Source organism: Geotrypetes seraphini, chromosome 3, assembly GCF_902459505.1.
Source record: "Geotrypetes seraphini chromosome 3, aGeoSer1.1, whole genome shotgun sequence".
Classification (NCBI taxonomy): Eukaryota; Metazoa; Chordata; class Amphibia; order Gymnophiona; family Dermophiidae; genus Geotrypetes; species Geotrypetes seraphini.
The window spans coordinates 104,428,421-104,444,224 of record NC_047086.1 but is presented as its reverse complement, the minus strand read 5'-3'; the positions used below and the strand labels follow the sequence as shown (position 1 = coordinate 104,444,224).

Sequence of the window (15,804 nt, the reverse complement as noted above, 5' to 3'; positions counted from 1 at the left end):
TTTTGTTCCTGAATTTCATCTTGCCTTCCACATGGGTTTGGATCTCAGACTTAAATCCTGACTCTTCTAGTGCACAGCTGTGTCAATTTCAGCCCTTTAGGAGTTCCATCCAAAGCAACAGGAAACAGTGAAAGACTGGGTAAGAATTTTTGAGTTCGATCATTGTAGAGTGTTTAGCTACTAGAGTGTTTTATGGGGGGGGGTTATTTCAAAAATTTTTATTGATTTTAATATACAAGAAGTACAAAACAAGCAATGTTAATGAGGCAAGATACAGACAAGTTGTGCAAAGGAAAAAGAATCATAAAATAATAACCATGTGAAACAACAAGCTGTTCCATGCCTATCTGGAAGAAGAATATCAACACAACCGCAGCCATAGACATCTAGACCAGTGGTTCCCAACCCTGTCCTGGAGGAACACCAGGCCAATTGGGTTTTCAGGCTAGCCCTAATGAATATGCATGAAGCAAATTTGCATGCCTATCACTTCCATCATATGCAAATCTCTCTCATGCATATTCATTAGGGCTAGCCTGAAAACCCGATTGGCCTGGTGTTCCTCCAGGACAGGGTTGGGAATCACTGATCTAGACTATCCAAAGTACAGAGAGACAACAGGACTGTAAACTAATAGAGATCGAGACATGAGACATGAGCCATGATGTGGGATAATTTCGGTAGTGGATAACTAAGTCCTAGCTCAATAACTGAATGCCATCATCCAATGTTGCAATAGGGGTTGGTCGGACTCCAAATCTTAAAATAAGAACTCATGGACCTGTGTTTTTCCACTATAACACTTTCATATTTCGCTTTGAGGCACACCACGTGGTATAATCTGTCTGGGATAGATCCTTCCAACAATGTAGGATATTTTTGAGGGCCAGAAATAGAATGGATGTTAAGCAATCTCCCATTATGATCCGACAACAGTTGTCGGAGGCCATAATGTCCCAATATAATACCGCATGGCTTTATAGGCTCCTGTATGTTCAAGCTTGAAGAGATGGTTTCCCAAACTTTATTCCAGTAGACAGGCATAAATCATATGTATCAAATGTTCCTTCCTAAGAGTTGCAAGACCAGCACATGGGAAAGAGACCATTGGGGTGTTTTTAAAAAATATTGATGGCACATAAGTACATTAACATCACTGTATTGGGACAGACCATCAAGCCCAGCATCCTATTTCCAACAGTGGCTAATGGAGGATCACAAGTGTTGATCAGACCTTCCATCAATTTGGTGAAGAAGGGGATTCTGGATACTGGTCTGTAATTGGATGTTGTTGATATGGGGTCTTTACGATTCTTAACAATGGGCGAGACGAGGATTTGGCCAAGGTGGGTTGGGAATTTGCCGTTTGCCATTAAATGGGAGATCCAGTCAAAGAGCATGGCCTTGAAAGGGGTGGGGGCTGCTTTCATAATGGTGGGTGGACAATTGTCTAGGCGGCAGAAGATTTTGGCGTATTTATTATAGAGCTTGAGAAATTGGAACCAGTTAGGGGGCTCAAAGTGGCTCCAATTCCTGTCTACCAGGATTGAGTTAGTGTATGTGGGTGTGGTAGTTGAGGAGGAGCTAGATAGTATATTTTGGAAGGAGGTCCTGAGATTGAGAACTTTTGACTTGAAGTAACATGCGAAGTTCTCAGAGGTCAGTAGTTGTGTGGAGGAGGATCTTTTGTGGTAATCAGTTTCAAGTAGTGAGTTGATTAATCTGAAAAGTTCTTTGCTATTAATTGCTGAGGATCCTATTTTGTTGGAGTAGAAGGTACGTCGTTTTTCCTTGGTGATTCTTTTGTACTCATGGATTTTGGATCTCCATATTGCTTTATCCTCTTCCTTCTTTGTCTTGTTCCAGATTCTTTTGAGTTGGCGTGCTTTTCTTTTAAGTATGGTTAGTTCCGTGTCATACCACCCGTCAATTATGTGATATCTTTTTTTGCCTTTCTTTAGTGGAGCAATTTTGTCTAGGATCAGATTGTAAATTCATCCTTTAGTTATAAATACTGTTTCACTTCATAAATATTATTTCACTTTTTAACAAGAAGCTTAAGACTTTTGGTAAGCGGCTAAATTATTATTGTTTTTTAATTAAGGGCTCCTTTTACTAAGCTGCATTAGGGCTTTAATGCGCGGAATAGCGTGCACTACAATGTCGCACGCACTAGATGCTAATGCCAGCACTGAGCTGGCGTTAGTTCTAGAAGCGTAGCATGTGGTGTAGCGCACGGTAATTTCCTACGTGCGCTAAAAATGCTAGTGCACCTTAGTAAAAGGAGCCCTAAATCTTTTTATAAGTTAATGGCTTGTCTAGTTCAGTGATTCCCAACCCTGTCCTGGAGGAACACCAGGCCAATCGGGTTTTCAGGCTAGCCCTAATGAATATGCATGAGAGAGATTTGCATATGATGGAAGTGATAGGCATGCAAATTTGCTTCATGCATATTCATTAGGGCTAGCCTGAAAACCCAATTGGCCTGGTGTTCCTCCAGGACAGGGTTGGGAACCACTGGTCTAGTTTAAAATCTCTTTGCAGCACCTTCCGTAACCCCGACCGTGATCAAGCATGAAATGCATCGGAAGGGGATTGGTGCAGTGACGGCTTTGACTAAGCTAAGTTCTTGTTAAAAAGTGAAATAATATTTATGAAGTGAAACAGTATTTATATAACTAAAGCAGGGATAGGGAACTCCGGTCCTCGAGAGCCGTATTCCAGTCGGGTTTTCAGGATTTCCCCAATGAATATGCATGAGATCTATTTGCATGCACTGCTTTCAATGCATAACATTGGGGAAATCCTGAAAACCCGACTGGAATACGGCTCTCGAGGACCGGAGTTCCCTACCCCTGTACTAAAGGATGAATTTACAAGTATTTAATTAATAGTATGAAGGATTAACGAGCACTTATATAATTAATTAATTAAGTTAATATTAGCACGGATTAACTAAAGAAGATTACACACCAATGAAAAGGAGAACTTATGAGGAGTGCTGCCACACTGATTTACTTGATCTTATGATCTATTTACTCGGGTGGTATTCCGAAGATCCCCGGTGCTTGAAAGTTCATTCATAACAACTTGATTTACACCAGTGTTCATTCAAGCATTGTTAATATCATTTGAGGTGCCTTTAAATTATTTGATGTCCCACAGAGGTGACATTCTAGTTGGCATTGTAATGTTCAATATGATATCTGTGTAAATTTATTCTTGTCTTTATTTTTTATTTTTTGTAAATCCTTATTCATTTTTATACGTACAATAAGTGTGATAATACATAAACACATTTGCACATGGAGAGTATCACTTAATATTCAGCAATAATACCAATCATAAAATCTTATCTCCCTCCCTTCCCACCCCTTCATAATAAGTAATTAAATTACTTTATATAAGATGTTATACTTAAATCCTCCCTCCCTGAAAAATGAACTTTAAGAATTAAGGGAAAAGTAACAACTTGCCTTGTCTTTATCATCTGGTTTGTCTCTCCAATATACCACCCTTCTTCACATTTTTTGCACTGAATGATATATACCATATATAAAGCATGTGTAGGATCCCCTTATGCTGAATGTCTTTTGCATGTGAGTGACTATGAAATCCTGTGAAATATATTGGCACAGTTTGCAACTAGGTATATTGCAGGGTTGTGTGCCATTCTCTTCTTTCTGAGCTTCTGCTGGGAGTTTGCTTTTCACTCATTTTCGTTTCAGATTAGGTGGCTGTCAAAAGGCTGGAGCTGGGAATATTTCTTGCAGGAGGTGCATGAGAAGGAGAAACAGAGGAAGAGGATTATGGGGGAGCATAAGAAGAGAAAGTTACTGAGGGAGAATGAGGGGACAGGGAGAGAATGTGGGGGGGAGTGAGAGATTTGGAGGAAGGCAGAGAGCCTGGGAGTTAATGAGTGGATTGGAGCAAAGCAGGGAAAGAGTGAGTGAAGAAACAGGAGATAGTGTGGGTTATAAAAGGATCAGGGAGGATGTATGGGAGGGTGTGAGAGAGAAGGAGTTGGTGTTAGAATGATGAGAGTAAGAGTGGATACTTCCTCCTTCCCTCTGCTGGGCCTGAATCTCACCCATCAAGGTTCACAATCCTCCCTCCTTCTCCCACTCTTCTTCCCTCCTCACATAATCCTCCCTATCCCTGCTTTCCAGTTCCTCCACTATGCTTCGATATCATATCCTTTTCCCCTGAGATCTTTTCTCCATCTCTCTTGGTGATGCTCTTCCTCCCCCAACCCATAGATCCCCTCCTCTACCTCCATTCTAATTTATATTTTATAGCATTTTGAAGAGGTTGCTCAATGGGGAAACTATATTATCATTTTAAATTAGATGCATACTTGTGTTTATATATTTATTGATAGCATTTATAACTTGCCACATTCATTAAAAGAAAACATCCTATGCAAGGTACAAAGTTAATACTAATAATAATCTCATTAAAACATAGTCTACAATACAATACAACAGGGGTGCCCAATAGGTCGATTGCGATCGACCAGTAGATCGCCAAGGCACAGTGAGTCAATTGCGGAGCCCATCCCCGGGCACTAAATGCTCCAACGCTCATAGGCATTCTATGGGCATCAGAGCATTTAATGCTCTGGACTGTGGAAAAACCTCTATCGCAGCTTAGTAAAAGGGGTCTTGGTGAAGCATCCCCCTTATTGGCACCGCCTTTATCAGCAATGACCTTATTGTGTTTGAGTAAGAGGGAAGATGAATTGATGAGACAAAAAAAAAGGATATAAAAAAAGCTTACCCCCAGCTGATGGCCACAGCACCTGAAGACAAAAGTTCAGTAGGTGTCATCGCTGCAAAGTAGCTCACATTAACCAGTAAATATAGGCAACTGACCAATGGAATAGCAATCATGACAGCTCTTGGAAGATTCACCTGAGTAATTTAAACAAAACATATATGACATAAAATGCTATAAAATAGTACTCTGTAGTAGTGCTGCCCAATTCGAATTAGTTCACTGATTCACTTCGGGTGAATCGATTCGAATCGATTTAAAATTTTAAAAAAAATCGGCTTCCCAATTTGGACCCTCCCCCCTCGCCCCCTAAAGCACAAGCGTTAGTGCTGCTCTTGCTGGACGGCCACTGCCGCACCTGCTTTAGAGAGCGAGGAGGGAAGGTCAGTCAGGAAGTGCTGCTGTGCTGCTGTCCGGCTTCCCCCCCCTTCTCGGCGTCCGGTTTCCCACCCTGGCATCCGGCTTGACCCCTGGCCTCCCGCTTCCCCCCTAACCTCTCTGCACTGTTTAACTTCTAGTTGCAGCCTGCACAGAAGATCGCGGTTATAGCGTCTTTGCAAACTGCTTTTAGCTGTTTCCTCTGCTGCGGTCCCACCCCTCCTCTGACGTCAGAGACAGGATCGCGGCGGAGGAAACAGCTAAAAGCAGTTTGCAAAGACGCTACAACCGCGATCTTCTGTGCAGGTTGCAACTAGAAGGTAAACGGTACGGGGAGGCAAGGGGGAACACGGAGGCCTTCCTGGGGGGGGGTGTAGTCCTTTGGAGTGGGGGGTGGGACAAGCCTTGGGGGGCTGCAGGCCTTCAAGGGGGGAACAGGCCTTCAAGGGGGACAGGCTTTTAAGGGGGGGAACAGGCCTTTAAGGGGGGGGACAAGCCTTCAAGGGGGAGGACAGACCTTCAAAGGGGGACAGGCCAGGGATGGTGGCATAGGCCTTCAGGGGAGACAGACCTTTAAGGGGGGGAAAGCCTTTAAGGAAGGCAACAAGCCTTCAAGGGGGGGACAAGCATTCAAAGGGGGGTAGACATTCAAGGGGGGGCAGGCCTTCAAAGCGGGGACAGGCCAGGGATGGTGGCATAGGCCTTCAGGGGGGGACAGGCCTTTAGGGGGGGACAGGCCTTTAGGGGGGGACAGGCCTTCAGGGGGAGGTGCAGGCCTTCAGGGGTGGACAGACCTTCAGGGGAGGGGGGCCCTGGTGTAGAAATACATGGAAGGAGGGAGGGAGGGAAGGGGGCGTTCAAAGAGACGTGCATATGCCGGACTTTGGGGGAAATAAATAATGGGTCTAAAAATAGAGGAGAGGAAGAAAAATGATGGACAATGGGATTTAGGGAGGGAAGGAACAGAAAGGGAGAGAAGTTGGACACAAGGGATGGTGGGGGGATAGAGATACTGGATAGGAGGGTAGTTGGGAAAAGAAAGGGAGAGATGGTGGACCCTGGGGTGGTGGGGAAGGAGGGAGAGATGCTGAATGAAAGGGTAGTTAAGAAAAGGTGGATCTGTGGATGCAGACGAAAAAAAAGAAAGATGCCAGACTTCCGGGTGAGGGAGGGAAACGGAAGGGGAGGACAGAGATGGCAGATGGATGGTTAGCACAGAGAAAGAAAAAAGAAGGAGACCCTGGCAAGCAAGTTGTCAGAAGATAACCAGAGCCTGGGACCAACAAGATTTGAATAATGACCAGACAACAAAAGGTAGAAAAACTAATTTTATTTTCCATTTTGTGATTACAATATGTCAGATTTGAAACGTGTATCCTGCCAGAGCTGGTGTTAGACCGCAAACGTGAGCTAGGATTTAACAGAGAGAGGACAAGTCTTTTTTGTTTGTTTATTTTGTTTACACCACAGCGCCAGTGTGGTTAGGAGAAGGCAAAGGGGGTGAAGAGGCTGTAAAATAAACCCAGCAGGATGTTTGAAAAAAGCACCCAATTGGGCAGGAAAATCGAATCCAAAAACCAATTCAGTAGGCTGAATCGAATCAAAATTTTTTTTCCTGAATTGGGCGGCACTACTCTGCAGTAGACTCTGTAGGGTTGATAATCAGAGTGATTTATTTAGCCAGCAGAAGCTCCTGGTTGGTTACATTGCTTGTGTGGGGCCAGCCACTGATATTTACTTTACCTGATAATTACGCAGAATATCAGGACTAACCTTTAAACTCATAGCTGGCAATTATGTCTGGGGCAGAGTCAACACTTATATGGTTAAGTGCTGAAGAAGCAGTGGAAGTGTTTAAAGGAGTAATAGAAGACAGCCTCACCACAGTAGAAGTGGACTTGGACCAGATATACTACCAGATCGACAAACTTAAAAGTGACAAATCCCCTGGACCGGATGGAATTCACTCGAGAGTCTTAAAAGAATTCAAGGTTGAAATCGGAGAATTATTGCAAAAACTTGCCAACCTGACAATTAGAACTGGACAGATACCAGACGACTGGAAGATAGCGAATGTTACGCCAATTTTCAAAAAAGGATCGAGAGGAGAACCGGGCAACTACAGACCTGTGAGTCTTACATCTGTCCCTGGAAAGATGGTTGAAGCACTAATTAAAGATAGCATAGTCCGGCACTTGGATACACACGACCTGATGAAAGCCAGTCAACATGGCTTCAGGAAAGGGAAATCATGTTTAACAAATTTACTTCAATTTTTTGAGACTGTGAATGACTGCAGCACTAACTCCAGGAAGTGAGATTAACATTAATACATTTTAGAGCCATGTCATAAAATTAGTATAAGACTGCCGAGGGCAGAACAAGCACTGCATGCTGATTCTTTCTGGTGCCCAAATTTGGGTGCCATTTAACTGAATTTAGCCTTAAAGGTCTTGTATTTTCAAACCTGAACATGCTTTAGTCAAGCAGTGATAGGGCCTTCATGCAGGTGTTAGGGCAGAGGTTGACCTTGTCCTATGCCTTAAGTAGACCTGAGGAGAGCCAGCTTGGTTTACCTGGACAGGTAGGTGTGATGAAATGAGCAAACATGAAATAATAAAAAATTCAGCCATTATACTTTCTCACATTGCACCAGGATTTACTAGTTAGAAAAACCTGTTGATAGATAGGGCCTAATCCAAGAGCAGGTGAGAATGTGGTATTGGTAGCTAAATATGTGAAAATTGGATAAGCTAGAATATAATAATTAGAAATACAAAAGTAAAATATAGGAAACGCTTTTAAAATAGAGAATGGTGAAGTTTCTGGAATCTGGTGAATTACAGGACCAGAGGCAACATGAATTCACTAGAGGTAGGTCTTGTCAGACAAATCTGATCAATTTCTTTGACAGGGTGACCATAGAATTGGATAGAGGATGTGCGCTAGATGTGGTGTATTTAGATTTTAGCAAAGCCTTTGACAGTGTTCCACACAGACATCTAATAAATAAACTGAGTGCTTTGGGATGGGTCCCCTTCTGGAGGAAGGGTAAACAAGCCAAATAATACTTCTTCTATACATAATTTTTACATTGTTGTGTCTCAATGTATGCCATGTTTTTAGATTTTCTTTTGTACACGTTATATTTGGATAAATAAAAAAGAACTTTTGTACATGTTATATTTGAATCAATAACAAATATTTTTTTTAAAACCCAGCTAGCCTAACTGCTGTTACTACATCCTCCAGCAACAAGTTCCAGCGCTTAACTATTCTTTGAGTGAAAAAATATTTCTTCCTGTTGGGTTTAAATTGAGTATCCCTTGGTTTATGTACTTTTTGAAAGGGAAAATTGATTCACTCTTACATGTTCTACACCACTCAGGGCTCTGTAGACTTTAATCATATCCCCCCATAGCTGTCAGGCATGTTCAGGCAAGTTGTATAAGACATTAAAATTAGCCGATTTCTTATTTTTAAAGTATACCTCTGGCAAAAAAACAGAAACAGTCTCCTTTAATCTAATTATCTTTTAGTGGAGAAAATAAAAATGTGGCATATCTGGAATAAATCCCTATAATTTTTAATTAAAATATGCTCTGGCATACTATGACTTTTAAAAGTATAAATGCATAAGCACAGATCTGTAAAAACATATTTATTAGTTCATGCATATGATTATCTAATAGTTGTTCTACTTTAAGAAGGGATTTGTTCTCATTTAATATTCCATCATACAGTATGGGTAGAACACCGTGCCATGGGAATTTGAAGAACTCTTTTGAACTGTGCCACACTGTTTATCATGCATAATCAAACCCTACAAAATATGAATATTCCTTAACCTGTTTAATTCTTTAAATGTCTGTTATGATTAAACAAAAATAAATTGACTCATTGCTCTTTGGAAGCATTCCATGTATGCTCAGTTTCATAACATTATTTTTGCTTTTTAATGGAAAATGCCATCTGTACAGTTTTTATACAGTGTGAACCGTATCTTAGAAAATAATGTAAAAGATAGGGTTTAGTTATTTCACCCCCTCTTTTATTAATGCATAGCGTGGGTTTTAGCGCCGGCAGCGGCGGTAACTTCTCCGACGCTCATAGGAATTCTATGAGCGTCAGAGCAGTTACCATCACTGCCGGCATTAAAACCCGCACTATGCGTTTGTAAAAGAGGGGGTCAGTGATGCAATTTGTAAAACATATTGGGGTAAAAATATAACTGGTGTGGTCAGCATTTTATGGGCCACCACCAGTGTTATGCCCAAATATTCAAAGTCGGGTCATGTCTGGGCACCAGCATTGAATATCCAGGTTTATGCAACTGGTTATATCTTATGTAATTAAGGGGTCCTTTTACTAAGGCGCGCTACCTATATAATGGATGCATTTGCATTTAGGGTGTACTAAAACGGCTAGCGTGCCTTAGTAAAAGGACCCCTAAGATTGCTGTTTATGTGTACAAGCTGGTCGCTTATTTGTGTGATTGTTTTATATCAGGGGTCTCAAAGTCCCTCCTTGATGGCCGCAATCCAGTCGGGTTTTCAGGATTTCCCCAATGAATATGCATGAGATCTATGTGCATGCATTGCTTTCAATGCATATTCATTGGGGAAATCCTGTAAACCCGACTGGATTGCGGCCCTCAAGGAGGGATTTTGAGATCCCTGTTTTATATGCATTTTATGTATTTTTTATTATGTATGTTTATACTTGTGAGCTGCTTTGGGAACAGCGGTTTATAAATAAAATAAAACAAAAAAAATCCTGTCTGCTCCCAAAAATATATACCGTAATCATTTTTAGTCCCTGGCTATGGATAGATAACATTAAAATAGTGCTGTTTATTTAGTACTCAGCACTAGAGGACCAAAGTTTCTAAGAGCTAATCCAGACTGATTTTAATGCTTAATAAATCAGTCATTCTATTCCTCACAACATTAAAAACTATTTCCCCTTTAGTCTGCAGATTTAAATTATAACCCAGCAGCCTTTCTTCTCTTACCTAGTTGCTCTTTCGTTCTTATTTTTAAATGGTTCTTCAGAACTTCCATCTTTTAATTATTCATAGGTTGCTCAACTAAAAATATTAATTATAGATGTCTCTCCCTTTAAAGCTCTAATCTAAATTTAAAATAAATCACAGTAATTTTAAAGAAAGGGAGATATTAATCTTTATAAAGTAGAGGAGTAGAGTGTAAATCTAGTATATCAATATAACAAAACTCCACTAATAAATTGTGTCTAAAGCACTTATTTATGCAAAGCATTACACTGAAAAATTGGAAGGAACAAGGCCTCAGGCTCTGTCACACACGGAGATCTAGAGATGATTTTAGGCATTATTTATTAGTGGAATTTTGTTATATTGATGTCCTATTATTAAATTCCTCCCAAAAGAATGGGAGATACTGTATTTAAATCTTCCCAATATAATAAAAAGAGATTCAAATTACTATGTAATATTCTCAAAGAACAGTACATAGGGCTCCTTTTGCTAAGCTGCGGTAGCATTTTTAGCGCATGCTGCAGATTATCGTGTGCTTACACGCACGCTACGCAGGAAAACTAACGCCAGCTCTATGGAGGCATTAGCATCTAGTGCGTGCAGCATTGTAGCGCACGCTACAACCGCTAGCGCAGCTTGGTAAAAGGAGCCCATAGTATTTGGTTGGCAATAGAAATTCTGTGAATCTCTTTTATGTATTAGATATTTTCCATCAAAATATTCCTTCTGTTTGGTACATTATTTTTTTCTCTGACTATTCAAACTTTGACTTAGGAGTCCTTTTACTTAGTCTATGGACACGTCAGCGTTTAGCACGCACTAATATTTAGCATGCGCTAAAATGGCTGGCGCGCCTTAGTAAAAGGACCCCATAGTCATTCAGATACCCAATTCTCTTTTATCATATAAAAGGCAGAAATCTTTTCTTTCTATTCTTTCATACACTTGTAAAATTATCTCAGAGCCTTTCGGTTGCTATTGATTTCTTATTTAACCCTCATCCTTTCAAAAACAAGCTCTGATCCCAGCTGAATAAGGGCCCTTCACAAAGCCACGGCAGCATTTCCTGTGTGGCAAATGCTACGCAGTCCATTAAATTCCTTTCTAGTGCAATAAGCACATCATTCTGTTTGTTGCTATTATTTTTGATTTGAACAAATTGCGATTTTCCATATGTTGTTTGTGTACAATAAGGCCACCTCAGGTAGATAAAGAGACCCGACACAGCCCGTGTTTCGATCAACATGTCTTCATCAGAGGTCCTAAAAGGAGGCGAGGATGAATGTGTCACTAAATATGTGAGCAATAGGGTGAGTGTGAATATAGTGCATAGAGTGTGTGGTGCAGTGGTTAAAGCTACAGCCTCAGCACCCTGAGGTTGTGGATTCAAACCCAAGCTGCTCCTTGTGACCCTGGGCAAGTCACAATCCCTCCATTGCCCCAGGTACATTAGATAGATTGTGAGCCTGCCGGGACAGACAGGGAAAAATGCTTGAGTACCTGAATAAATTAATGTAAACCGTTCTGAGCTCCCTTGGGAGACAGGTATAGAAAATTAAGGGCTCCTTTTATGAAGGCGCTTTAAGGCCTTAATGCACGGAATAGCGCACGCTAAAATGCCACGCGCGCTAGCCACTACCGCCTCCTCTTGAACAGGCGATAGTTTTTCGGCTAGCGTGGGCTAAAAACGCTAGTGCACCTTTGTAAAAGGAACCCTAAATAAATAAGTATTTAAAAACCTGTTAAAATTTTTTTTTAGTTAAGCCTATGATGGTGGACAACCTGTGATAAGTGGGAAGTTTAGGACAAAGAATAAGATGGTGCACGTCATGGGTACATAGTGAAAACTAGTATGGTGCCTGGTGACATCATATATATGATAAATACCATGTGAGTCGCAAAATTTTTGTGAAGCTAAGAAAGCTAAAAACATATATCATGCTAACTAAAAAGACATACCCTAAGATGGTGGTAAGGCATATGTATCCACAACAATCTTTGCTGAAACAATAAAAGTAGTGCTGATAAATAAACAAAGACCAAAACTGGTAGTTAATAATAAATACGGAGTAAATATCTTTTTTGTCCGATATTTCTCAATAACAGACTATGAACTTTTCCTCCAGGAAATTGTCCAAACCCTTCTTAAAACCAGCTCCATCAACAGCTCTTACCACAACTTCTGGCTACTCTTTGAATGAAAAAAAATTTCCTCCTATTGTCCCCCTCCCTAGCCTTTGTAATTTTTGATGGAGTGAAAATTTGATCCACTTGTACCCATTCTATTCCACTCAGGATTTTGTAGACTTCAATCATATCTCCCTCGGCTTGCTCTTTTCCAAGCTGAAAAACCCTAACCTTTTTAGTCTTTCCTCATATGAGAGGAGTTCAATCCCCCTTTATCATCTTGGTTGCTCATCTTTGAACCTTTTCTAGTGCCGTTATATCTTTCTTGAGATAAGGCAACCAGAATTGAACGCAATACTGAAGGTGAGGTCACACCATGGAGTGATACAAAGGCATCATAACATTCTTTGTTAAGCTGTTATACAAACTACAGTACCTTTGTTCTTTTTCTTTTAGTAATCTCAATTAATGACTGTTCCTGAAGTTTGACCCCTGCTGAATTGCTATTAAATTTTAGTGCAGTTACCTGATCAAATGTGGAGAGAACTTATATACCTGGGAGCACCCATATCAAGGTCTAAGTGCAGAATTCAGATAATGTTAGAGAGCTGCAGGACACACCATAGAAGACCATCTTATTTGTGTAGCCCTTCAACAGGGATCTACTCTATTCCTCTTGCAAACTTCCCCAGTGGAGCCAAAACATGCACATATGTATGAGGTCCTCACAACACTATTTTACCCAGCAAATCTTGCAACAGGAAAAACAAATATCCTAAAGTGTCATATCACTGGAGAAACAGGAAATGGTTTCAAAGGCACTTTCACTGCTCACATACTAGCCTATCAAAAGTAAATGGAAAAAATCAGCTTCCAGGTAAACCAACAAAAAAAGTATTTAAACTACTGAAACAAAGTACCTGCCTGTTGTGAATTAGGGGCTCCTTTTACTAAGGTGTGCTAACGTTTTTAGCGCATGCAGAATTTTAGCGCGTGCTAAACCCACGCTATGTTTCTAGAACTAACGCCAGCTCAATGCTGGCATTAAGGTCTAGTGCACATAGCAATTTATCATGCGCTATTCCGCCCGTTAAGGCCCTAACGCACCTTTGTAAAAGGAGCCTTAACTGTTTTGTTTTTTGTTTGGGGTTTTTGTTTTTTTTTTGGGGGGGGGTGTTTCTAGTTTCTTGATGTAATCTTGTTGGCTCTCTAGATGTGGATTAAATGGAAATATTTTTTTCTTTTTGTTTGAAGGATTTATATCCATTTGCTGTATTGTAATTCTCTTCATTTTCTTGATTTTTGCTGCAAATTAGAAATCTAAAAGAAATACTGGTAATTCCTCTCATATACAGTAAATGAGAACTGATAAGACACAGCATACAGCAAAATTTGTTTAATGGAAACCAAGTATGCTATGGATAAGATTTTCCAAACAATGGAACCTTCTTACCATGGGGGTCCTTTACTAAGATGCATCAGATTCCAATGCGTGCCTAATGCAGCTTACAATGGCATACTGTGGGACACACTCCTGCATCCTGTTTAAGTGCCAAATTTAGGCCCCCCCCTTTCACTAAGCCACAGTAGAGGTTTCTACCACAGCCTAGGGTTCTAAATGCTCCGATGCTGCTCTGACACTCATGGGAATTCTGAGCGTCAGAACATCAGCGCACTTAGTGCTCCGGGTTGCAGTAGAAACCTCTACCGCAGCTTAGTAAAAGGGAGGGTTAGTGTATGCTAATCTGAGCCATAAAAACTTTTTGTAATTATTTTGGAGGGCGCATGTCGGCCTAATCAGTTGGCACATCTACTTTCCCACATGCTAACTGGTTAGCATAGGATTATCACGTGAGCCCATACCATCTGTCAAATAAGTGTCAATAAGTGCTCACACAATTTTTTTTTTAATAGGTGCATGATATTACAAAAAAAAAAAAAAAAAAGAAAATTGGCCATTTTACTGCTAGGGTTAAAATGGCCTTAGTGCACAGGAAAAACCCGCATAAAGGCACTCTAAGGCCTGTTTTTGCCACGGCTTAGTAAAAGAATCACTACGTTAATATTAAGGATAGGAAGCTTAGCATATTTACTCATTTTATTATTGATATTCCAATGCAGATAAATAATTAAAAAAAAATAAAAATGCAATAAAATAAGATAGAATCAATACCAAACATCTGTTGACTGTAAGCTAGGTAAAAAGACTGTCCAGATCTGCTCATAGGACTCCTTTTACAAAGCTGCGGTAGCGAATACCAGCACAGCAAATGAGTCGCAGCTCATATGAATTGAATGGGCGGCATTGCTTTTGCCACATGGCTTTGTAGAAGAGGCCCATAATTAGCATAAGATTACCCCAAAATGTTGGCATTCCTTTTGCCTAGCTATTTTTTTATGAAGTGTATGGATTAGAAAAGCATTGCTTCCTTACCTCAGGATTCTCTAGTTCTTCAGTCACATAATTCAGGTTATTCCATCCATCATAAGACCAGAGTCCCTGATAAAAAGCCACACCTATAGGCCCAAAACCTGTGACTGTATTTTGGAAAGCATTCTGGAAATTTTGAGTTTCTCCATTAGCAAGTAGCACCACGCCACCTACCACTATGACCATTAAGACTACCAGTTTGGCAGCAGTAAAAAGGTTCATAATACCTGTGGCCAACTTTACATCCAAACAATTAATGAGAGCTAAAACCAGCACACATGTGGCCGCTGTGCTTTTCACCACAGCTTCAGGCGATGTTGTACAGCCTTGATAAAATGGTGCCACTACGTACTCAGCAAAGCTCAAAGAAACACCCGCTATACTGGCTGGCCTCACCACAATCACGGAGGTGTAGGCAAAAAGAAAAGCAGGAAGTGAACCAAAGTTCCTTAAGATATAAATATATTCACCTCCTGATTCTTTAATGACAGTTCCAAGTTCTGCATAAGACAAGGCTCCCAATGTAGCGAGCAGGCCACAGGCAGCCCAGATGGTGAGGCTGCCTCCCGGGCTTCCCATGTGCTGCAATACAAACTCAGGTGACATGAAGATTCCTGAGCCTATCATTGTGCCAGCAATTAAGGACACAGCACTAACCAGTCCAACTTTGCGTTTTAGCCGTAAAGTCTTTGTTCCTCTGTTCAGACTGACATCAGAGACAGATATTTCATCTTCTGCTTTTATTTTTTTCTTCATAGTGGAGCTGAGCAGTGACTGGCTGAAAAAGCCCTCAACTGGATGTGAAAAAAGAAATCCCTAGTGATCTGTGTCAGAGAAAGCATGTCATCAACATCTAAAGTTAATAATTACAATAATATGTTCAAAGAACATACTTGCTGCCACTTATGTTATCTTGTTTGTGGTTAATAATCTCTGAGTAAGAATATGGTTCACTGAAATCACTAAATAAGTAAATTTAAACCAGTTGTAATGGGATGGCAAACTGTGAAAGTTCCACAAGATTTTATCTAAATCTAGTGGATTTGCCAGTCAAAAGGAATGCATAGAAAAAGAA

General features: G+C 40.6%; 1 protein-coding gene across 1 annotated transcript in view; it reads right to left on the bottom strand.

The window, feature by feature from the left end:
• Positions 1–15,485, bottom strand: part of LOC117357188 (b(0,+)-type amino acid transporter 1-like) — a 37,252-nt gene extending 21,767 nt beyond the window's left edge. The window contains exons 1-2 of the mRNA XM_033937561.1: positions 14,733–15,485; positions 4,780–4,913 (exon numbers count right to left, since the gene is read on the bottom strand). Coding sequence (XP_033793452.1) covers positions 4,780–4,913; positions 14,733–15,485 — 887 coding nt within the window. The remainder of the gene's footprint in view (positions 1–4,779; positions 4,914–14,732) is intronic.
• Between the last annotated feature and the right edge of the window lie 319 nt (positions 15,486–15,804).